The sequence below is a fragment of the Thunnus maccoyii genome, chromosome 9 (assembly GCF_910596095.1).
Source record: "Thunnus maccoyii chromosome 9, fThuMac1.1, whole genome shotgun sequence".
Taxonomy (NCBI): domain Eukaryota; kingdom Metazoa; phylum Chordata; class Actinopteri; order Scombriformes; family Scombridae; genus Thunnus; species Thunnus maccoyii.
This window is the reverse complement of record NC_056541.1, coordinates 27,610,477-27,635,699: the sequence shown is the minus strand read 5'-3', so window position 1 is coordinate 27,635,699 and position 25,223 is coordinate 27,610,477. Positions and strand designations below refer to the sequence as shown.

General features: G+C 38.9%; 3 protein-coding genes across 4 annotated transcripts; 1 reads left to right on the top strand and 2 right to left on the bottom strand.

Annotated features, from left to right (window-relative positions):
• The first annotated feature begins 138 nt into the window (after positions 1-138).
• Positions 139-5,886, top strand: idua (alpha-L-iduronidase). Its single transcript, XM_042422442.1, has 14 exons — positions 139-516; positions 929-1,069; positions 1,234-1,316; positions 1,431-1,538; positions 1,764-1,859; positions 2,188-2,390; positions 2,561-2,740; positions 3,064-3,280; positions 3,486-3,695; positions 3,818-3,939; positions 4,247-4,372; positions 4,628-4,704; positions 4,972-5,072; positions 5,229-5,886. Exons 1-14 carry the CDS (start codon positions 380-382, stop codon positions 5,327-5,329), a joined length of 1,902 nt encoding a protein of 633 aa, XP_042278376.1. The 5' UTR covers positions 139-379; the 3' UTR covers positions 5,330-5,886.
• A 106-nt stretch (positions 5,887-5,992) lies between these two features.
• Positions 5,993-8,107, bottom strand: LOC121904609 (purpurin-like). The gene is made up of 6 exons (XM_042422443.1): positions 7,750-8,107; positions 7,425-7,539; positions 7,097-7,233; positions 6,859-6,971; positions 6,548-6,760; positions 5,993-6,199 (listed from the first exon to the last, which is right to left on the bottom strand). Exons 2-6 carry the CDS (start codon positions 7,536-7,538, stop codon positions 6,189-6,191), a joined length of 588 nt encoding a protein of 195 aa, XP_042278377.1. The 5' UTR covers position 7,539; positions 7,750-8,107; the 3' UTR covers positions 5,993-6,188.
• A 7,944-nt stretch (positions 8,108-16,051) lies between these two features.
• Positions 16,052-22,635, bottom strand: LOC121904433 (potassium voltage-gated channel subfamily V member 2-like). Of its 2 annotated transcripts, XR_006098226.1 has the most exons (3): positions 22,556-22,635; positions 21,671-21,721; positions 16,670-16,746 (listed from the first exon to the last, which is right to left on the bottom strand). XR_006098226.1 is itself a non-coding variant. In XM_042422185.1 (2 exons), exons 1-2 carry the CDS (start codon positions 19,626-19,628, stop codon positions 16,486-16,488), a joined length of 1,596 nt encoding a protein of 531 aa, XP_042278119.1. In that variant the 3' UTR covers positions 16,052-16,485. The 2 variants fall into 2 exon arrangements, 1 of the variants encoding a protein (XP_042278119.1); XM_042422185.1 differs by lacking the exons at positions 21,671-21,721; positions 22,556-22,635 and adding an exon at positions 18,294-19,628 and having other exon boundaries at positions 16,052-16,746.
• Positions 22,636-25,223: the final 2,588 nt, after the last annotated feature.

The window sequence follows — 25,223 nt, the reverse complement described above, 5'->3', positions numbered from 1 at the left end:
CACGTATTTCTAGTTCAACATTATGCTTTTGTTTATATGCGTTTTTTGTGAATCATCCAACGTGGTTTACTTTATGATAAGGAAAGCTAATTTCGTTTTCATCAAAGACTACAACAGCGTCGCAGACAATAACCGTCATCACAGTCAGCTGACTGCGACTGTAGGCTGCAGTTTGCTACTTCAGTGGAAATGTGTTTTTGCTATGTTGTGTTTTAGTCTTACGAGTGTTTTATGTTCGAGTTTTTTTATTAATTTATTTAACTTTACTCACAGCAGATGTGTTAAGCTTGTCGGGACTTAATGGGCTCCTCACATTGTTTTTAATAGCAGTTCGTGTTGGCGCAACTTCCTAAGTTGCCATGTTCATTAATTAGCAGAAATGCAGTGGAAAAGCTTTTCTGTCTTTGCGTTACTCATTCACGTCACACAAACTTCAGGCACTTCATATGTGATCACAGTTGATGTGGGGAGACCAGTAGCAGATCTGAAACACTTCTGGAGAAGCACTGGTTTCTGGTAGGTCGAATACAAATTATCCACAATCATTCCAGCAAAATACGCAGCAGACTGTACTGGGTGCCAATCACGCCAGAAGGTGAAATGTTATTGAAACAAAGACATGATTATTGGTATTTTTCATACCGAATCTATCATAATACATCACTGATTAACACGAGGTATTAAATGATGTCATAGTAAGTTAAAAAAATTACCAAACGTGAGACATTTTAAAAATGTTATTATTCTCAATGGAGATTGTCATTGTAGTTTAAATGCAGTCAAGGCTAAATGACTGTCAAACCACATAACTCAGTCTGAAGTCTTACTGGGCTCCACTTTCATATTAAGTCTATGAACAAGCTGGTATATCAAACATATTGTAAATGTATTTATTAAAGTTAAACAGGAGACTCTTCTTTGTTTCCAGTCCCCCTCTCCCTCACAGCCAGGCCCACCAGTTTGACCTGAACATCGACCAGCAGCTGAACCTGGCCTATGTGGGCTCAGTCCCCCATGGAGGGATCCAGCAGGTCAGGATACACTGGATGTTGGAGCTGGTCACGGCACAGTAAGTAAAGCTATAGTGAAGCAGCCATAATATACTCATGTGAAAGAAAACATGCCATTTAGCATATTTTATAGTGTGAGGATGACACAGAGTTTGATTAGCAGTTACTAGTTTTGGAAGTGTTCCCTACGAGAAATCACAGCTGCCTGATTTTGCCGTTTTAGAGATATTAGAGGACAACCCCAGTACAACTTCACTAAACTGGACCAGCTGATAGAACTCTTGTGGATTAATGGACTCCGACCAGGTACTGAACCACCACCCCAAGCTGAAAAACATCACATCATAATAGTGATACAGGTTTAAAGTCATTCTGTTTCTATTTAAATCACACTAATCTTCGTGCCTCTCTGGCTCTCAGGTTTTGAACTGATGGGCAGTGTCTCTAACTACTTCACTGATTTTGAGGACAAATCACAAGTGGTCGAGTGGAGAAACCTGATTTATCTCATAGCCAAGAGATACATCGGTGAGTGAGTGGCACCATTACTTACTGTCATTATTGTATTCTTTATGCTGTTTATGCTGTTTTATTCCATAAAATGTAATCATGGTCAATAATCTGAATCTGAAAAAAAATCTAAGACTAAAAATAGCTGAATAATTTTTTTTGAGTATTTTTTGCCAGGCTGGTGCTTGTTCTAATAAGTTATGGCAACATTTATATTTATGTGTTGTTGATTGTGAATTACAGACAGATATGGTTTAGGAAGTGTTTCTCAGTGGAACTTTGAAACATGGAACGAGCCAAACAACCATGACTTCGATAATGTCACAGTGTCGATTCAAGGTAAGCCCATAATGCATCTTACAGGACATTTTTATATCATATGAGTTATTTTTAAAATGGTTTACAATGTAGCTATTATACAGGTAACTGCAAATTTGTTGTCATTTTTGTAAAATGTGCGTAATTTGGAAATGCTCATCGTCATCTCCGTCTCAATAGTTCTTTCATTATTCATTCAGTATTTGAGCATTTATGAATATATTACAGTAGTGTTGAGCATCACTATACAATATTGCAGTATGACCTGGCCTGACACGCACAGTGTTACTGCCATGCTCTGCCAGTGAGTAGTGTTGTGGTTCTTTCGGTATAATCGACTTCTCTTTAGGATTTTTAAACTACTACGATGCCTGCTCTGAGGGTCTGCGTTCTGCCAGCAGTCTGCTGAGGTTTGGGGGTCCAGGAGACTCATGTCATTCCCCCCCACACTCACCATACTGCTGGGCCATGCTCCAGCACTGCTACAATGGCACCAACTATTTCACTGGAGAGACGGGGGTCCGAATTGACTACATCGCTCTGCACAAGAAGGTGAGCTAGTCTGGGCTCAGTGTATGTGGAGAATTTTGATGTTCAAATGTTTTTTCAGATGCAGTCAATCATTTGTCGTAGTGATTTCTCACAATTTTGGTATGAAAATAATGAAAATGTCCAAATTTTTCAGATGCCACTTGTTAATGTTATCTGTCGCTGTCTTTCAGGGAGGAGGCTACTCCATGCCCATCCTCCAGCAGGAGATCCAGACAGTGGGGGAGATCCAGGAGCATTTCCCCCGCTTCTGCAGCCTCCCTGTTTACAATGATGAGGCTGATCCTCTGGTGGGCTGGTCCAGGCCTCAGGAGTGGAGGGCTGACGTGACCTACGCAGCCATGGTGGTCAAGGTGAGGTGCAGGCATGTGCGAGAGCACCATGAGGATGGTGAAGATCACTGACAAAACATCTGTACAAGAGTGCAAGTGTAGAGCAAATAATACATTTATATGAGAAAATGTTGAGTCACACTATAACTAATTTCATAATGAACTCAAAAGTGACATCTGAATGCCTAAAACTTTATTGATTAAAGATGCTTCAGGTGACGATTACATTGTTTGCATGTTAGCATTGTTAGCATAGAATTTTGAGAGGGTTTATCCTTTAGTCTGTGTAGATTTGTTAGAGCTATCTACTCATAACCAATCCTCTACCGTGCTCTCTTCAACAGGTAATCCACCAGCACCAGGATCTGCTGCTGACTGACCCAAACAGCACCATCAACTACACCCTGCTCAGCAACGACAACGCCTTCCTCAGCTACCACCCGCACCCCTTCACCCAGCGCACGCTGACCGCACGCTTCCAGGTCAACAACACCCATCCGCCTCACGTGCAGCTGATCAGGAAGCCTGTCCTCACCGTCATGGGCCTGCTGGCTCTGCTAGGTGACAATCCATTTAGGTTAGAACAGGTGACCCTCAGTGGCAATGTGTAATTGAGTTATGATGGATTTAATTTGTGCAAGTACACTCAGGTTTCCTGTATTAGATACCAGCTGGTTTTCACTTTCAATAGTATTTTCAGTAATGTTTCATCTGTCCCAGTCCATAATGGTCCTGTTGCCTCTCCTGTGTGTGATTCCACTTTAAGGAGAGACCCAGGTCCTGGCTCAGGTTTTGAGCTCAGCAGGAACCAACAACAGCACAGTGGGAGTTCTTGCCAGCAGCCACAAGCCTGTAATACATGGCACCTCAGACAGCTGGCAGGCAGCAGTGCTGGTCTACAACAGTGACGACAACAGCACCTCTACCAGCACTGATGATGTCACTGTCTCACTGAAAGGACTGGCTGCACAAACAGGTCTAACAAAATACTGTTGCATCACTACTGTTGGGTTTTTTTGTTCTGTTGAGATGAAACAGGTCTTTTATTTCTGCAAGTGGTTCATTTCAGACCTACATGTGTATATATTTGTCATGCAGGTCTTGTGTATGTCACATATTACATGGACAATAATGTGACTAACCCGTACCAGCTGTGGCAGAGCATGGGAGGCCCTGACTACCCCACAGCAGAACAGTTCAGACGGCTCCGGACTGTGCAGGTACTGTGAAGATTAACAGAAGAGCAATATGATATCATAATAATACATTTTTGCTTTTTTGAAATACACAATGTGATTTTTGTTTGTCACAAAAGTTTAATATTTTCACCAGATACTGCAGATACAGTATTTAACTTTTGCATTTCCATTTGGAAAGAAAAAAAAGTAGAATCTGTTTTCGCTCCACATACGCAGATAATTAATAATATGATATTTATGGAATTGCTACTTAGATCTAGTCAGGCTTTTCCTTCTCTGTAAAGTGCTTTGAAACATGTTTTGACCCAGTCACGTGTCATTGTGGCAGGACGCTCATGTTGATGGACCCTGGCCCGTTCCTGCAGGCGACACTCTGACTCTGAAAGCTAAACTGTCTGTGCCCTCTGTCCTCCTGATCCATGTTTGTGCTCAGGCCAAAGCTGTGCCAGACCAGGTCAGTATCACCGAACAAAAACAGCCTGGAGTTTGAATAACTGTGATTAGTCTTTTTGTTTGCATGTGCCTTACAATTAAATTATATTGTGAAGTACATAGTATACAGAAGGTTTTTATTCAACGAAACTGTAGATAAGGTCCTGTGTGGTTTTCTGAGGGCCAGTATTAAAGCCAAACTGTGGATCTAAGTTTTATTTATCTTCAATAGCACATGAGCCATCAGTGTCAGTGCTTATATTTTACTTTTAATTAGGTCAATGGATTACGCTTCATCCGGATCACCAAAGGCCAAGTCCTGATTGTCTGGTCTGATCACTGTGTTGACTCCAAGTAGGTGCACATGATTTATTGTTTCTGTATTTATTAGTCAGTGTAAGTAATTGTAAAGAGCTGAAAGTAGATACAGATTGAAAATGCCTTTTACACAGAACTCCTTATATCAAGTGCAACAGTGCTGTAGATTGAATTACTGAGTTGAAATGCAGTGATTATGTAATATGCATGGACCATATGTGCAGTGTCAACCCAGGTGGATAAGAAACATCGTTGTGTCACTTGAGCGGTCAAGAACATTTATAAATCGTTTGTTTATTGCAGATGCATCAAGACATTTGAAGTGGAAATCTCTACAGATGGCAAGGAGTTCAGCAGGATTAATACCCAGGACACCATTTTTACCTCATATGTTTATTCACCTGGTAAGATATACAAAAAGTTCTTTAAAGTATTGAGTATCAAGCGAAGACAAAAAGCAGCAAAATAGAAAAGAATTCTTCCTCTTTCAAACAATGTTTAGGTTTTAAACTGATAGCCAGCCATAGAAATAATATTATTTTCCATGTTCTGTTCTGTAGTGGACCAGGAGATTGGCGGTCTGTACAGAGTTCGAGCGGTGGACTACTGGGGAAGACCTGGCCCGTACTCACTGCCTGAGAGGTATTCAGAGGAGCACTAGAGCAGGGTCAACTCCAGTAGCATTCATAACACGTTCTTGAATTCTCTTGTACAGTGTAAATTCATTTTTATAGAGATCAATATGTTTTATGATTCATCTGTGAGCAGTTCAGCACTGTTTCATCTGCCCAGTCACACCACAGATATACAATTATTATTTTTGAACATGTTCTTTTTGACAGTAAAAATGTGAAATGAGAATTTGAATGGTTGCTGTTGCACTTGCATATCATGTGTCGTTATTGGAAGGAAAGTACAAGTTTTATACATCATTTGACTGAATGCTGAGATTAGTTAGAACCTGTTACAGACATGCAAATCATATCGATACATTCAGAATGTTTTGTAGGTTTTAATTGTTATATTTTATACTTGAAATGTCTCAAATTTTTATGAGACGTGAATGTGTTTTTTATAGTGGATAAGTAAAAGTTGGATCATCCACCAATCAAAAGTGTTTACAGTCATTTCAACAAAGACAAGGACAACTGCAAGTTTCTTTACAAAATTTATTGTCACCAATACAGAACAATTAAACAGTGCAGATGTTTCCCATCAGAGTGACAATACTGTCCAGTTAGTTATGTCATCACATCACTCAGCTGGTAAAAGTTTTCATTGGATTTGGCTTGGAAATAATATTTGCATCTTGGCAGTATTACTTACATTATACAGGGGGCTTTGAATTAAATTTATCTGATAGTTCTCTCCTATGATGTTGGAACATAGCAAATGATAAACTTAAGCATTGACAGGATTACTCTCCTATTAGGGTCTCTTAGAGGAGCTCTGTCTTCATCTTGAATGGGACAATCCAGTATCATGAAGGTCTGCTCCACAACCTCCAGCTTAGGATGAGTTTAGCAAGCTCCTGTAAAGAACAGAGAAAGACGGGAAGTGTTAGATGAGTTTGAATGTAACACAGAGCTTCAAACTATCACACTGAAAAATTAAATCCATCCTAACAAGAAAATGTATGCGGTAGTTCATGTACAAATTGAAATTCAGTGCAGACATTGGCTAAAATATTTTACTTTATTTCTGAAGTTATGAATAATACTGTATGTTTCATTAAAAACCCTTGTACTTCTGTATTTTTTCTACTATAGAATTTAAGACTTTTAGGAGATTTCAATTTTCCTCCTTGATAGGAATAAAATACTTTCATGCAGGTCACTGTTTATCTATTAATCTGAATGTGAAAGATGGGGATACATACCGGACTGCAGCACAGGCTGGAACTGTCCGGCCATGCAGATTTCCTCCTGTTTTTGGCGGACCACTCTCTGGATGGCAGGGGGGAGGCCACGGGGGTTGCGGGAGAAGACCAGGGCGTAGCCGTCGTCGCAGCTTCCATCGTCCTTCAGGGTGCGGCAGGCATAGGTGATGGCATAGTTGTCATAGTCGGTATCAATGACCCAGTAGTTGTCACCTGGAGGAGCGGAGAGCAAGTGTTTAGTCTCAGGTGATTGTGTGTATGTGTGTTTTTAGAGTGTGGTAGTGCATACATGTGTATGTAAAGAGGCTTACCGCCACTGGACAGGTAGCTGGCCAGTCCCTGGTAGTTCATGAACATCTTGCCAGGGCTGCCGGGGTCGGGCACTGAGTACTGGGCAGCCATGTCAGCACACACAACCCAGAACCTGGAAGTCAAGTAAAGAAAAAAAATTCACATTTGCAAGTAGGAATGGAAGCTTCAGTTCTTTCACACGTTTAGACAGTTATTAAATAGATGTTTAGATGTATCAATTAATCTACAAATGCTCACCCAAAGAGAGTGACTCTGCCCCTAGAAGAGGCCACCATGGAGCCATCGTCTCCAACAGTGTATTCAGCAGAGATGTTGTCCTGCAGGAACAAACCCTCAGGATCCTTCTTCTGCAGAGCGTACCACTTTCCTGCATACTGTCGGGAAAAAAGTCATAAAGATAAATATAGAGGTTCTCTTTATTGGTAGAATATGGTCATGCACATGTAATGTACTGTCAAATTTGTTGGTTTAGTGTGTGACTGCATTTCTGAATTGATCCACTCTGAATTCTTCTGTCTATACGTGAATGTGGAAATAATTCAAACAGATGTATTCCTGTACTCACTCTCTGTGGGTCAAAGTCCTCTTTGACGGTGAAGCTGTCCACCACACAGGAGGCCAGGCTCTGCTCCACGCAGGCCAGGAACAACATCGCCAGGGCAAAGATTTGGAAGTCCATTCTAGACAAAACCCAAGTCAAGCACAAGTTAGTCTGCTTGATGGAGTGTCATTTAAAGCTGTTATTCAAGGTACTCATGTAGAGAAGTAATCCTAATCAGATGGTTTAATGGTGCAGTTATCAGCACAGTATGAAACAAAAATCACTCTTGCTACTCCATATTTCTTTTGTAAAAAGTCCAGCATGTGCCCATGAAGCAGCATCTCCTTACCTGAAGTGTAGATCGAAGCTGCAGAAGCTTTGAGTGCTTTCAGAGCTGTTGCAGTGTCTGAGCTGTGGTGAGACAGCGTGTGAGCCTTTTATACCAGACGCACAGACAGGCTCACTGTTTATTTTCACTTCTTGAACCTAAATGCAGAGTTTAAATCTACCTCTAATCCAGTTAACAAAATCCCCCGCTGTAAGCTGGTGAACACTCGCATTCAGCAGTGTTTAGGCTTTATGTAATTGTTTACTACATAATGGGATACATAATGCCAGATGTGCCTCAGTAAAGAGACCGCCTGAGCCTTGAGTCACACGTCCACAGCGAAGGTGTTTACATGAGCAGACAGGTGTATTTTAGGCATCAGGGCTCAATGAAAACTCCGATGGCAGTGTAATATTTCAGATTTGTTGAGTCATACCAGCTTAGAGAGAGGTGTGATACAGGATGCAAGAAAGACTATGAGATGAGTTTATTATAATTCGGGGTTTGATTTTCTGTACTTGAAACCAGTGATTCTCATTCTGTTTGTTTTTTGTCATCTTCTGATAAATGTTACAAAATCTGGAATATTATTCCCAAGAACATATTATTAAATATTTAATTAATATTCACAACTGCCCCTAATATAAAGACAAAAATAAGTTATCTTTTTTTTATTATTCCTTGATTACCCACCAATGCCCGGCTCTATTTAATGGGAACGTTACTTAAAGTATAGTTTTCTTGTTTATGACTGTATTTGGATGTAAACATGAAAAGATCAAAAAGAAAAAAAAAGACATAAAGTCCTCAAAATCATGTTCATATTCAGATATACAATGATTTATGAGGCCTTAGGTAAAAAAGGAAGAAATAGGAGCATTTTCACATCGACAAGTTCTGCAATTTTTTCTTTAAAAAGTAACATTTTACATGATAAAATAATCTGGAGAATAGCACTGAGTAGTGAACCCCTGTTATGTTATGTCAGCAGAGGCTCAGATGTTCCTGTCTGCTGTCACTTGCTCAGTTAAGTAACCAACTGTACTGTCATCTTGTCTGTAAATGCTGCCAGAGCGTCATCTGTAATCCCAGGCAAAACATGTCATACAGGAAACAGCTGAGGCGTGTTAAAGGAAGTTTACACCAAATACGCAGAAAGATACAAAAGGATCACAATGCCTATTTTGCAGGTGTTCAGGTGGGATGCATTATCACAAAAAGTAATGATTTAGATACATATAGTAGTAATATCGCTGTTGCAGATGCATTTATGAATTTTGTTATTCACAATGTCATCAGTAGAATATAATACAATCCTTTTTCTGTCGCTTTACCACTATTTTTAAATTAATTTTGAATTTCATTTTTTATTTCTCACTCATTATTGTCATATTCTCATTCAACCATGCACAGTCCAACTATTTTTATCATTGTCTGTTTTGTGACGTACCTAAAAAGAAAAAAAAAAAACCTGTTCATCCCTTGCTGCCCCTAACAAGTTCCCCTCACCAGTCCTGAGGAGATATTTTTGTCATCTACAGTAGGTGAGGGCTAAGTTAAGTCTGGCTTTATTTTTAGTTGGCCATGGCATTGTTGTTGTTCTATATATATACTGTGCTGAGGATATTAGATAAGGCCTTTGTGCCTTTACATCCTGGCTTGTTCAGCACTGCCCAAACTATTAACCTGACACGTGACATGTCAACAGTATTACTTCTACATCCTCAGCTCTAATCTGAAAACAAAAGCTAGTGATCTGATTGCAGACGCACACAAGCTTAACTGGAGGTGATCTCAGGTTGAACATGAGTAGATTGGAGCCATGTGAGGCCACTAACTGCTGAGTTTTGGGCAGGGCAGGTTGTATAAGACAATATGAGCAAGTGATTGTCAGAGATATAATATGTAAGAATACACAAATTCTTATACACTATACTGTACATTTTAAAGACCCGTATTTTCTCTTCTTTTCAATATCTTCACAAAACTTGAAGGTTTAGTAAGCACCACATGGCCCTGAGGGGACTGCAGGAGGAATAGTTTGATTTCTCCATTATGTCACCCGGAGAAATGTGTGAGGATGTACTTGATACAATGTTTCACTTTTCCAAAAATACTGTTAAGTCTGATTGTTTTAACACAGACTCCCAGGTCTCTTTCAATAGTAAATTCTGTCAAATCATTCATATCAACTAGTTTGGAACCCAGAGCTGAAACCATGAGTTGGATCAATCGAGAAGTCAATTGCCAGAAAAATAATCAAACCAGTTGATCTTTCAGTCGTCTTTTAAGCCATTAACACCAAACATCCCCAAGTTTGAGCTTTTTAATTGTTCGATTGTTGCTTTTGTGACAATAACACGAGTATCTTTAGGTTTTCGACTGTTGGGAAGACAAAACAATTTGATGAAATTACCTTTTGCTTTTGAAAATTGTGATAGGCATTTATAGACTGAGTAGACTAATAGATTAATCAATAAAATAATCAACAGATTAATAATTGGTTGTTGCAGCACTAAACTCACCCCACCAGTCTTCATGAACGAAAAGGTGAAAAATAATCCCCACATGTAATATCACAATGTGAAACGACAATGGTATTTAGGCTGTATGTAATGTTTTTCACCATAAATAAAATATAAGTATTAACTCACAAAGATACTGTAGGAACCCAACAAGGAGAGGAAATTTTTTAGATGTATGATGCCTTTCCCAGAAAAGTATTAATTGATAATGAACTAAATTACAGTTTGCTCAGCTTGGAGATGATTTCTGTGATATCTAAGCACCTACTTTTTATTTTTCATAGAGTCAATACAATAAATTAGATCCATCATATTTCTAATGAGATCTCAAAGGTGTTGACAAGTAGGAAGCAACTGAGCATCAACACAGAGCAACAACATGACAACATTTTAGTGTTCCCAAATGAAAAACTTTTCATTTAATATGATGACTAATGAGAACAAAATAGCAAAACAACTTATTACTGTAACATCTGTGCTGTAACAGTGGTTGGAGAGCACTGATTATAACCAAAGTGATCACATGATACAGGTAAAAAAAAAGACCAAAACTACAATATTTATGTATTTTGTATTTATGACATTGCTTCATTACAAACATAAACGTTATAACTTATGAGTATAGCTGCATTTGCAATATGACAATGTTGAGTTCAAGATCCATTAATACATATTATGTAACTAACTTAAAAGTACTGAATGTGGTGATCCAGAGAGGTGTTGTATCATTCAAGGTAACAGTGAACACATCCACAACACGGGAGTGTTTGACTGGTTGTGACAAGACTTGTCACTCCAGAATAAGAGGGAAAAAGTTGGAAATTGCACATGGAAGTGGAGAACCTCACACAGCACTCCAGAGCTTTATTTCAGAATGGTGTCTTCATTTGCTGTAAAAAGACAGTAAAATAATTAGCAAATGTAGGATTTCACATTGCAAATAATAACATGCTTTACACTGAACGGCATTGCTCCCGCTTTTGTGCAATTAAAAAGTGTCACTAGCTGTATTATATTGTACTTTGGTGTTTCTATTATTATGTCCACCACCTGTAAGCGGTGCAGCATGCAGACATATGCATGTACCAGATGGAGAGTATCTGACACATGGATAAGGCTGAGGAGGATACCTTCTGCTAGCTGCTTGGCAATGCGCTCCTGCTCCTCGCGGATCTTTTTCTCCTCCTCCTCGATCCTCCTCTCCTCAGCTGCGATGGGCTTCAGATGATCTGAGCAAAGGAGTTTATTTTTTTAAAAAGAAACATTCATTATGAAGAAAAAAAAATCCACTCAATACTATCAATGTGCACAATATTTCCAAATAACATCTGCTTAAACAATTAAGGAAAGATTGTTATGTATACAGTACATAAACACTCTATGTGAGGGCCTAAATCACTAACACATGTCCCATCATCCTTATTTAAAACTCTGCAGGATCACAGTGCACATCTGTCAGCTTTTGTAACACTTAACCTTTTGTGACCTTTTTTTCCAGGCACTGCAGTTTGTAATACAGTTTGTGAAGTTGATGACATTGCATGTTTTGCTTTTTTGTAAAAGGATCAGGTTTTGGAAAAGTATATTTGGAGTGTTTTAAGCATAACATTTGGTGTGTAAAAATGTCGGCCATATGTAGTTTATAATAGTGTTTTATGCAGTGGATTAAAGTGGGTTGATCTCAGTGCACCATATTGAGAATAACTCACCATATCTTCTTTTGCCATAGATGATGCCAGCAATCAAAGCTGAATACCTGGCAGTCTGTAATAATGGAAAAGAGGGTATCAAATTTCAGCACAGGTCTAGAAGTAGCTGTAAGTACAAATGAAAAAGTGACTGGACTTGCAATTTAGGTCAATGAACACGTTTTGCTACTCACTCAGGAGCTTCATCAGTTCTACATCAACAGAAATGTAAAAATAAAGCAGGAAGCCGAGTAGACTTTGATAAAGTAGTTCTAGACATTCATCCTTTGCTTTGCCTCCCGTTATGTTGCTACACCTGTTGAACTCTATTTAGTGCAACAAGAGCTTATTGAGACCTTGGTCATGGGCACAAACTACACACTGAACAGTTCTCTTGAGAAAGTTTCCAGAGTGTTTAGGACCCTCTCTTCAGTTCAGCATAAACAGAACCCATAGAAAAGCACAGTTTCATTAAAATATATACTTAAAGTCCTCCTCCACTCAAAAATGTGTTTTTCTTCTTATTCCTACAGTTGAATGTTTGAGCTTCACTGTGCAGAATGATATACGTGCAGAGTTTGACACTTCAAAGTTGTTTTCACATTCATCTGCTGAAAATAGAAAGTTTCTCTGTGATCATTGAAAATACAATATTAAGATCTGTACCTATCAGCATGATTTGTGACATCAAAACTAGTTTGGAGCCAATCCTGGTCCACTATTCAACTTACACAAGTGTGATGTGGAAACTTGAAGCCTCCAGTGCACAAACACCGGGAATGAACTTTACAGTGAAGTAGGAAACATCTTGTGACCAGCAGTTAAACTTTTAAAATGAATAATATTTGCATATTTATAGAAATCAGGAATTTTAAATGAGGGCCAAGGAGTAGATGTCTTATTTTAAGGATTTTAACAAGATAATTTAACTTTTTTGTGGAAAAAACATATCAGACACTAATTATTAGTTGAAGTAGAGTATTTTGTATACATCTTAAAACAGCCTGTAGTTTCCAGTCTGTCACCACTGAGAGAGCGGTAGCAACAACAAACCAATTTTAAAACATGAATTATAATGGAAACATATACTGAACTTAGGTAACCTTAGTTTTAGCCAAGATAAAGGATGAGGTATTGTCTCTAAAATGTCTTTACTTTGATGTATATTGATTATTTCCAGTGACATTTATAACAAACAGCTCACACTTCGTTTCAGTGGAGACAGATTTAACGCTATTATATAAGCCGTAGCCAAGACTGTTGTTCTGTCAGTGCATGTTGTACTGCATAAAAACGTTTAATAAATGCACTGAAGAGGCTACATGCAGCACATTTACACATTTAACTTAGCTTTTCTTTGACTCTTTAAACCGTGCAAAGTGTCAACTGTTAGTTAGCATGCGTGCTAGCTAATGGTCAGCAGGTTAGCGTACTCTGTTAGCTGGCAAACTGAAATAAGTATGCAAGGCTGATTTTACAGTTAAATATTAACAACCTCTTTTACAGTAATGTCCTGCAACACGAACCTTAATCAAAGGTGACACTGCAACTGGAGGAGCCATCGTTTACCAGCGGGCTAACAGCTAGCTGCAGAGGTCACTTTATCGGCGAAGAGGACTGTAAGAGGAGATTTCTTCTTCTTCTTCTTTGAAGCTTTACTGCAGCTCACAGCCTCACTGGTGACTTACTGCCACCTCCTGGAGGCTGCGACACTCATGTTCATACAGTCACCTGAAAAGCACAAAGATCTCCCCACACGTTTTATGATGTATAGAAGATACTCTACTTTGAATAATTATTTGTGTCTGATGTGGTTTTTCCACAAAACAAGTTAAATTATCTTGTCAAAATCCTTAAAATGACATCTCCTCCTTCTCCCTCATTAAAAAACCCAATATATATAAATATGCAAATATTGTTTATTTCAAAATTAACTGCTACTAAATGTGTGTTTTTGTGTGTATACGTATTGTTGAGTCTTGTGCAGTTTCATATGTATTTTTCTGTGGAGTTTTCTGTATTTTAAAAGCCCATCTAAGGACAGGCATTACAAACTAGTTCAGGCTATAAATGCTGCGGTATGTGGCTGAAGTTCATGCTATATACTTGTCCCTACATCCCTACGTCCCTACATCCTTACGTCCTTACACAAATAAACATTAAATAAAAATAAATAGAACAAAAACACATTTTTGATTGGAGGGAGTGTGTCTGAACTAAATATCCCAATCGTGCAAATAAAGAGCTTTCTGTATTCAATGGTACATTTGTTATTTATCATAATGGCAAATAACATAGTATAACATAAATGAATAATACTTTTTAATATTTTTGCAACACACATACCTAATAAATATGATCACATTTTTGCTGTATAGTTCTCCCATTCAAAAATTCCATTATTCAATTAAAACCTTTGCTGCTTCCTTTCATAGCATGTCACTTTCTCTACATCAAAAAACAATGCAGCCACTGTCTCTTTATTAATTGAGCTTTATACTCCAAGTCTAGACATAATACTGGGTCCATATGTCCTATCTTATTATTTAAAAAACCTATGTGGTGTTAAAGGAGACCTGTGGCATCATCCATTAGGCCTACATCTCTACATCTATAATCCACTGACAAAGCTGAAACATGCAAAGTTCCACTATAAATTCCTGTTCACCTCAGAGTTCTCACTCTGAGAGTCAAAATTCTTACCTATGTTTAGCTAAATGGATTGTAAACCAATATAACAGCCCTGCAAAATCTTACCTTAATGAAGATGATCATATTCAGTTTTGATACTGTGTCCCAAATGTGTTGCCTGAGCTGTGGATGTGTTTGTTGTGTTGTTGACCTATAATGTATTATGGTAATAGTTGTTCATGATATATTAATTCCCCTTTTTGACACAAATGAGGTTATGCATCTGCCATTTAGTGGCCATTTTGAAGCACTGCAATATCTTCAGACATAATTTGCCTGCATCATTGTTGGGAGCATTATGTCCACCACCATGCTGGGTTAAAATCACCAGCAGCTACAAAATGCTACATTTCCCGGTAGTGTGTTGTTTTTCCTGTGTTGTAGCATTAATGGTAAGACTAGTGAACTAAAAATGGAGGACCTGATTACACACCACGAAAAAGGCTGACTGCAATAGCAAAGTTCATCCAGTAGAGGTTAGTAGAGATGTATGCAGGTTAACAAGTCTGTCTGACATTTCACATCAATGAGGAGACTATTTTTATGAGCAGTACAGTGTTTATTGAAAACAGAGTATCAGATTGCATCGTGTAATTTACTTGCATGCATGGCAAGCAGTTACATACTGTGTAGGCAAAACTACTGAATATTGCAAACACATGAAAAGCAGCACCAACGTTTGAAGGTTTAGTACATTTTGCAAGCCCCTGTGTGAGCACACGTTTAATACATTGCATCTACATATAGTAGAAAACTAAAACTTGTTAATGAGATCTATGCTTACTCCTGGTTAGGAAGTCTCTGAAAAGTAAAACATCCAAAATCAGAGTTGTGTAGCAGATTAGCAGAAAAGGTCAAGGTGCTCTGGGAGCTGCGATTGAGATAATAAAAGCTCTTTTTCCATTGGTACTCTAATGCTCCAAACCAAAATAGCAAAGTTAAACCTCTTCAACTAAACAGTAGGGTGATGATGCAATGTTATATCTTTTCACTGTGGGAGTTTTATTCAGTAGGACTGCTGCCTCAGTCTCAACATGTAAAAATGGCATGGCAAATCAAAATGTCATATAAATCTTTGATAACATATTTAGTAAAAATAAAAAAAAAACAACAAGATACATTTAAGTGGTTTTAAAGTTACAAAAATGATCTTCCCTCACTGAATAACAAATAACAACATAACATATAAGCTTATTTTCCTTATATGCCAGGTTTTTGCAGCTGCACCAGTACATCAAATGGAATTCATTTTTACATATTCATTAAAGTGTCTTTGTAAACATTGGGATCTTTTTTTCTGTGGGTTTGCTTGTAAAAACAGGAGTTTGTAAAGATGGACTCAGCAGCAAGTCTAGCAAGTGTCACTGAAAATAGGTTGTAGGTGGATGTCTCTTTTTTTGTCCTCTCATTGAAAATCAGCTGTAGTGTACACATTGAGTGATTCTTCTTATGTTCATCTATTCAGTAATAAAAATATGGTTTTCTGTATACAAAAGCAAATATTTTATGAGATCAGTCCCTTGTGTTTAATGTTCTCCCCCTTGTTCTCCTGAATTTAGTAAGCCCATCACTGAACTGCAGTCCTTGTCACCACTAACTGGCTGTGGAAAGGTGTAGCCAGCCATGAGCTTCTTATCAGCTGCTCACATAGGGACGCTATCTACCCTAGATCCCACCCAACTTTTTTCAGGCATTCAGTGCAGTGAAAAGGACATGATCCTTCACTGGCTTCCAATCAACAAACATCTTTCACCCTTGTTATATCCAAGCATCCAGATCCCATACACATTTTTTGCACAGTTTTACAGTCAAGCATTTTATTTCTCTGTAAAAGGTTGCGTAAGAATTCAGTGTCAATGACAGTGGCCGTTTCCAAAGCAGTGGTTGAACCTTTTCGCCGTCCTCTTGGCAAACCTCACTTTCCCTCGTTTCTGCGAGGAGGCTGTGTACTGATTGGACTTGAGTTTAGAGTAGTAGTCTGAGAACTTGTTGAAGAGGATGGATATGGGCAGACCATTGAGGATGATTCCAAAAGCGATGCAGATGAAAGCGAAGAGACGACCCAGGATGGTCTCTGGGTAGACATCTCCGTAGCCGACAGTGGAGATGCTGACCTGCAGGGGAGTGAGGGGAGTAGTCAGTGCTGATTGAAAAAACGTGAATCACAAGCTTAATCATCAGACAATTTCAGTCAGTGTCCTGTTTAGTACATCTTAGTCTTTTGCTGATATATTTGGCTGACACGTTTAATTATATATTTTTTAAAAAGTAGATTTACTCGAACTATTTCCCTTCATTTTTGGTGCAACAGAGTAGAGAGTGAGAGGAGAGGAGAGAAAAGGGGAATGACATTTAACAAAAGTCTCCTTGCTAAATTCTAACTGGGAAAGTTGCAGATATCTGGAGTGTATCTTGGCTCCACCAGGAAAACCCAGTAATTTTATTGTTAACCAAGTCACACAAGTAAGAATACAAAAATAAATTTAAAAAATGAAATTATGGCTGCTGTCAGTGCAGACTTCATGTTAAATGTGATGTTCTGCCACTAATTGGACAGAACAATGTTTATGTCAGCCATATCAGATATATCACATGCAGAAATGGTCAAAGCTTCAGTATCTCCCACTTAATGTTGTCAATTATGACTTTGTGTTAATGTTTGATTTCAGATTTGATTTTAGAGAAATGGCATACAATAGGACCTGTACCATATACCTACAGAGCAAAACTATTCAACTGCTGAAGTCCATTATTTCTTCTATGCCCTATTACCAACTTGTTTTACATTAGAAGATGCTCGCATCATGATGTTCGCAACATGCCTATTCAAATTTTAGCTAACTAATTTTAGCCTGTTATGGCAACATTATATGGCCAGTCACTATTGCACACAGCATAGTGGTCATCAGCCTTGCCCTACCCTTTCTACAACTATGAGGAGTTTTGGAAAAAGGGGCGGTTGTCTCCAACTTTGGTTTACTCTTTCTTCTGTCTGCTGAGCACAGTCTGACTGTGTTACACTAGTCTGCCTGGCCGGGGGTTATGATCCAGCTCATAAGAATACAGCAAGAGTCCAGATCAGTGAGTAGTGCTCACTATAACCATTACTATGATTACAAGGATTATCATTTCCTCCCCCTGGATTAGAAGTAAGATTGTACTCGGTCAAAGAAGGAGGGGAATGATCTGTTAACAGGGTTATTCATGGAAACAGAATCATCGGCTCATTGTTAACAGCCAAAAAGTAGATAATTCTTCTCTGTGAAACTAACTAGGTGCTATGAATAAGTAAGTAAATATGCTCAAAACAGTTTGTGGTTTGAAGCTTCTGTTCTTCTCACCGACATATATCAAACTAAAGAATGAGGTGACACATCCTGCAGTTGAGTTGACCTCATTACGTTTTGTAAGCCAGATAGTACTGGAGTGTAATCTAATAACATTACATGGTTGACACACCATTCCAGGATAATGTAAGCATTAAAGTAATTCAAGGACAGGGCACCTAATTTTAATTAGATAAATAGGTTCCTTTGGTTTGTTACAAAAGTAAGTGATTTTTTCAAGATTAATTTTAAGACTTCCAATGTGTTGTTACTTGTGAGTTTAGTCTTGTTCTCTTGGTCCTTTACACTATTACATGTTACAAAGTTGTACTTACAGCAGCCCACCACCATGCATGAGGGATGCTGGTGAAGTTTGTCTGCGGCATGTCATGCTCCACAGTGTAAACCATGGCAGAGAAGCTGAAGATACCCATGGCAATGAAGAGGAAGAGGCAGCCCACTTGCTGATAGCACTGACGCAGAGTGAAGCCAAACGCCCGCAGGCCTGTGGAGTGTCGTGCCAGCTTCAAGATACGAAAGATTCGCATCAGTCTCATGATACGCAACACTTGCCCCAGCTTTCCCACCTGTCCCACCGCCTTTATGTCGGCCTCATGCTTCATGTAGTTTTCCTCACTGTCAAAGAACTCCAGGATGGCCTGGAGGAACTGAGGCAGGATGGCAATTAGGTCCACAGTGTTAAGCACGCTCCTGCTGAAGGCTTTGAGGTCAGGAGTAGACACCAGACGCAGCAGGTACTCCATGGTGAAAAAGGCGATGCACATGGACTCCACATATTCCCAGTACGTCTTGCCACTGAGCTGGCCTGTGGCAGTTCTGTACTGCATCTCTTCCACTGTGTTGAGAGTCATGGCCACCAGGGAGATCAGGACAAACAGACTGGAAGCCACCGCCATCAGCTTGGCCTTGACAGACGAAAAAGGCTTCTCCATGAAGTTCCAGATAGCTCGACGCTTTTTGCCCATGAACATGTCTTGGAAGAGCTCCTCATTCTCCTCAATCTCCACCTCGGCTTCCAGCTCCCTCTGGATCTTCAGCTGGTCGTTGAGCTCATCCTGCCTCTCCTCGAAGGAGATGCGGCAGCAGCGGTGGGTGTTCTTGATCCTCACGCCCCAGTAGTTGATCTCCTCCAGGAAGTTGCGGGGGCACAACTCGTCTTTGATCCACAGCACACCAGTCCTGTAGAAGTTGAAGATGCTGTGGAAGACATCGGGGTCCCTGTCGAAAAAGTACTCATTGTTGGTCACAGTGTAGTCATCACATAGGTCCAGCTTCATGTTGTGGTCTGTGTAGGTGGCCAGTCGTCCTATTCTGGTCTTGGGGTACTTGGCAGCCGTCTTGTAGGCTATCTGGTAGGACTTTCCACCTACATTGATGTTGATCATATAGTTCTTCTTGGATGGTGAAATCGGCTTGGAGAAGCTGTACAGAACAGTGTCATCCTCTTCATTCTCATACTCAGCATAGATGTCGTAAATGTCCCTGCTCAGATCCTGCATGGAGTTCCATGTCTTCACGCAGCTCTCCTTGGCTAATGGATAAACAATCTCCGAGGGTCTTCGATTAATGTCTGAGTCTGCAACTTTGTAGTTGGGAAAGAGACTCTGTCTCCTGTTCCACAATTTGGCCACCTTGCTGGTGCTCTCCATGTCAATCCCATACACTACACAGCAGACAGAGCGCTCGGACCTGCTGGCATTACTGGTGCCTTTACCTAAGCATGGAGGACATGAGCAGGCTGCCTCATGGCCCCATTAATGTTGCTGACTAAGAGGATCCGCGTGCTTACAGGACATCTAAATACCATTATCCCCTGCTGAGCTTCCTGGCTGAAATGACGTTGGCTGTGTGGCATATCTCAACAAATGCCCATCATGAATTCACCCATTTTAAATTAGTTAAAAAGGTTATAATATTAACTTTTAGTGCTTACAACTGATTTGGGCAATTTTAAAACAGTATACATGACAATTAGTGTTGTTTTCCTCACATTTGTTTATGAATACATAGGCATTGTGTCATACATTAATCTTTTTGCAATCCCCACAGATTACTCAAAGGAAGTCATATTGGAAGGCTATGATTGGAAAATACCATTGTGCGTAATGTTACTTTTAAGTTGTGCAAAACTACAACACTTTGTGATCATTTATTGTCAACTTGGCAAATTTTAATTTTAGTAAAACTCTTCTTCTTTTTTAGAATTGACTATAACTTTTTTATGTTGGATTATTATTTTGCAAAGCTTTAAGATACTGGAGGAGAACAAAGAAAGACTGGTGGACACATAAAAGAGGATAAAGGCTTTAAGCATTAGCCTACTTCCTGATTGGGAGGGGGTGCAGGATTCTTCAGACATGAAGTGAGTAAAGACCACAGACTCTCAGACATAATCTTTCGTTTTTATATCAGACTTATATATATGTATCAGTTATAAGTTTGTGACATGTCTAACAAGTAGTTTAAGTTTAATTAGACGTGATTTTTACTCAGAAAGATGTCAGGTATTGAACATAACATTGCTTGACAATGAATCCTCTTACTGGATATCAGATTATTGTCCTGCTGATTAACAGTGCAGGCTGACCAGAGACGGTGTTCTGGGAGGCTAATGGCTGATGACATTATGAACTATACAGTATATCAACTTTTATTTACCTTCGTGGCGCCAAGCACTCCTGACCAGTTAAAACAATTAAGGGTTTAAGTAATTAACGCAGTGACATTTAAATAGAGCTACCAGACTTAAGCTAGTCTTGTTAGTCTAGTTGTCATAAGAACATGAGATGAACTGGATTTGTCATTCAAACCACAGGTGAAGAGGTCAGAATAAAAGATGGAAATTTGAATATGATGCATTATCTGATATATGATACAAGTTTTAAGGCTACTAACTCATAAAGTAATAACTGACAGACAATATCACACTTTAAAATGTAATGAAATATTCCTCATAAAAAACAGCTCATAAAACAAGACTAATGGGTAGAAGATTGAACTCTTACTTACTTAGAGCAGCCACCCCTGCTGTTTAGGGGGCTCACTCATCCCATTTTTATTTTACTTAGAATTTTTCCCTCCTGTATTGATCCAGTAATAGTCCAGGAAGGATGATAGTTAAAGAATGCATGCATGAATATCACCATACTTGCATTTCACAAGGATTAATCATCTGCTCTCAAGGTCTCCAGTTTCCTGTCAGTCACTGTTGTCCGCAAGATTTACGGATCAAATTTAGTAAAGTCCCTTCAAAGCTTCTTAGTAGAACAACAACAATGTAGGTTATAATCCCTTGTGTAGGTTTATAAACCCGCTTGTGATATACATTCTCTCTTATTTACAGCAGGAAAATCCAAACACAGATTGTTCCATAACACTGAATGCACGTGTTGAAGCTGATCTTTGCTGATATGCTTATAATACATACACTACTACTCACTACTCACTACTCTACTCTAAATAGGGAGACACTGAATCCTTATGTTTTTTTGTTTCCTCAATCAAACATATTTTTAAAATAGTTGTTAGTATAGTTTATACACCATAAAGAGCCACACATGTCCTACAACTTTGTTTGACCACATAAAAGTACATTGAGGTGATATTTGGAAAATCAGAGTTTTGTTAACTGTTCATAACTGAAAATGTAGGCATGTTACACTCCTGTCAGTCAACATGTTGCACAATTTACCTTATAATGAAAAGTGCTACATTGCCACCAGCTTGAGTCACTTCCCCAGTCCTGTAAAATACAGCACAATATAGGAAATTAGAGGTGATGAATACACTGATGTATTCTCAAAGATCATCCAAGGATGTTTACTTGATGAGTGATTCTCAACCTTGAGATTAGCACCCACACAAGGGGTTTAAAAATAAATTTGAAAGGTTGTGAGGTGATTAACAAGAGGGAAAAGCAGAAAAAATATGTTTATGCTACAAAAAGTTAGGTTATTTTTTTCCTCTAATCTTTTGCTTTCCTTTCTTGTAAATTACTGACTAATTTCACTCAAGGACACTGTACTACATTACAGCAGAGAAACATATTATATTATACACAGCTACTTTTTCTTCTGAATGCCAATATTATTGATTGATCTCATTAATTTGACCACATGTGTTATTGTGAACACTTGACAAATATTGTCAGTTTGAACTGTGTGACAGTGACAGCCTTCAACAGGAGCAGCAAGTCTCACTCAGCAGAATACTGGACCAGCTGTATTTTCAGGTTTGGTAAATGTGTGTCACATTAGCACTTTGCCTTAAAGCATTAGGAATAATCTAGTGTGATGAAGAAATAATAGAGAGTGCTGTCAACTCTCTCCAGCAGACGGTAGTATCACAGTCATTAGTAGGAAGATAATACAAGACTGTCACTAATCGCTTTCTCTATTGTAGTGTATGATGACACCACAAAGACAGTGTTATGTTGTTGAGTTTGGATAGATAACGGTCTCCATGCTAAAGTCCAAATCTGGAAAGTGTTAAGAAAATAATCAAGTAGTGACAAGTGTTAAACGAACATCAAGCTAAAATCAAGTCGTGTGTTGTGTGATGTGTTTGCTTCATTTACTTATGTGTCTTCATATTCCATCTCACAAAAGAGCTTTTTCACAGCAGACATTTTGACTTGTCGCAGGAAAAGCACAGGTGTTGCTAATAACATTAACAATGGCTTTGCTTCATTCAGGTGTCCCAGTAAGCCGAGCCATTAAACCAGCATGCACAATAGACCCATTTCACAGCAGACATTTTGACTTGTCAAAGCAGGAAAAACACCAGTGGAATTAATAACTTTAACGATGGCTTTGTTCCATCAAGGAGAGCTTACCAGGGTTCTGGTATTGTGCATGCTCACTCACTGACATGGCTTACTGGAACAATTAATGTCATGGATTCATTGTTAATGTTATTTTTTTACACCTGTGTTTTTCCTGCTTTGACAAGTCAAAATGTCTGCTGTGAAAAGGGTCTATACTAGAGTCCTGAAACCTGCACACCTAAATGGAATGCAGCCATGATGCATGTAATTAATCACACCTGTGCTCTTCCTTGCATATGTGAAAAAGTCTGCTGTAAAAACTGTCTATTCATTTTGTTTTAAATTAAATGTAGTCTAAACCAAAGCATATCTTCTGGTGTTGGTGGGAGTCTTGTGTGGCATCATTAATAATGTTTTTAATTACACCTGTGCTTTTGCTTCTATGACATCTACAGTGAAAAAATATGACAAACAGTTTTTGGTTTGACATCCACAACTCCCTTTCTGAACTGACAATTTATATCAATTTAATTCTAATTATGTATAAATACTACAATAATTGTTGCAAATGCAAGCATGCAGATCCCTCAATCTGTTTTTTCATCCATGTTTTTCAAATTCCTCCAAAAGTTTAAAATCCGATAAGTAAAGAAATAAAAAGATTAATGCAGATTAATTTTCTTAACATGACAATTCATAAAAAAGAAGAACGTAAAAGTTCATGAAAGTTAAACAACATATAAGCTAGAAATGAGGCATCATGTAGATCTTTGTGAATTTCACAAAATGAAGACCACATTAAGGATTTGTATTTCTCCACATATAAAATGTGGATACATGGTAGTGCTTATGTGTTAGTGTTTTATAATATAGGGTATGCCATAAATTTGAAATTCTGCTCCAGATTTTAGATGTCAGGTCAATGGCACCAAACATTTGTGGACTATCATTTGTTTGAGACATCATTGACACATCATTTTATAATGAACAAAGTGTTATTCTTATGTATTTTTAAGAAGTGCAATACTGAACAGAATTAAAGGTGCACTATGCAGGATTTGCTTAAAAAAACAATGTATAGACTCATACAAAAATAATCCCTCTCAATCATCACTTGTGACTCACTAGAAATGTCTCATTTGGGGCAGTGAGTGTGTAGACCCCAGCCAATAACAGCATAGAGGGTGTGAGGTTGGGACTCGTAGCATAGCAACCAGGTTACATCGCTGTCTCCGTCTCTCTCCTCTGCTCCGCTCTGCTCTTTGTTTCTGTGTCATGGACGTATAGAGAGCTGCAGGTCTATGTGTCTGCTTGACTGAAGGCGGGGCTGAGCTACAAACACACAGAGCAGAGAGGCCACAGCGGACAAGATGAAGCTCTGCACGCACAAAATCCAGCAATGTGGCACCTTCCCGCAGGGTTGTGCAGAAGTGTGGGCATGTTTATTTGTGCTTTAGAACATAACCATTGTAAAACAATCAGAAAATTGTTTGATCGTTTTATTTATCTGATTCACAGCTTTGTTCTCACCAGCAATGCTCCCTCTCTTCATTCACTCTCTAGCTTGATCGACCACTGCTGCTTTCTCTCTCTCTCTCTCTCTCTCTCTCTCTGTCTCTCTGGGCTCTTTTATACAGAGATTGTGCATTACAGCTGTGAAGAAGATCCATGATTAAGACGCTTTTGCTTTTTTACACTGAACCAAACAAAGCCAGCATAATGCCGCCTCCATGTGTGCTTTTATATAGCATGCCAGCGTTCCGGATTCAAAGGCATGATGTGTAACACAACAGCGTCAGCTCCCTGTCCCGCCGTATCAGCTGTCCCTTTTACACAGATGTCGATACAGCTCTGTGACTACCTCTGTAGCTGGCTTATTGGTAGAGCAACTCTGCCCCCCGACTCCGTGTCCGTACCTTTTACACAGAACAGTGAGGCGGAATAAAGGCGCAGCATTCCCACCTTGAACAGGCTGTATAAAAGGATTTTCTCTCTCTCTCTCTCTCTCTCTCTCTCTGTCTCTCTCTCTCTCTCTCTCTCTCTCTCTCTCTCTCTCTCTCTCTGGTGTCTTTGAGCCAGGGAGGAGGGGCCAACTTTGAATATTGTGTTTACAAACACCGACAAATCCTGCATATTATGCCTTTAAATCAAAATTCTAATTGGACACTCTCAGCGATAACTACAGACAGAGGTGGTGCACAGTGGGGCCTAACAAACTCGGAGCTGCGTCAACAATCAATTGTGTGAAAATAAAAGTGTTAATTTTGTTTTAAAGATAATCATATCAGTTCTATCAATCAGGTGATGGCCATTCTTATACCACTGTGTTTGTGTGAATAAGTTCTCCACTGTATTTTGGTAACGCTGCAGAATATATTCTATATTTCCACACACACAAAATAGTGCCATTAATTTGTAAAAAAAAATAAATAAAAATGACATTTTTAATGTAAAAAAAACCCCATTAACTCTCGAAACG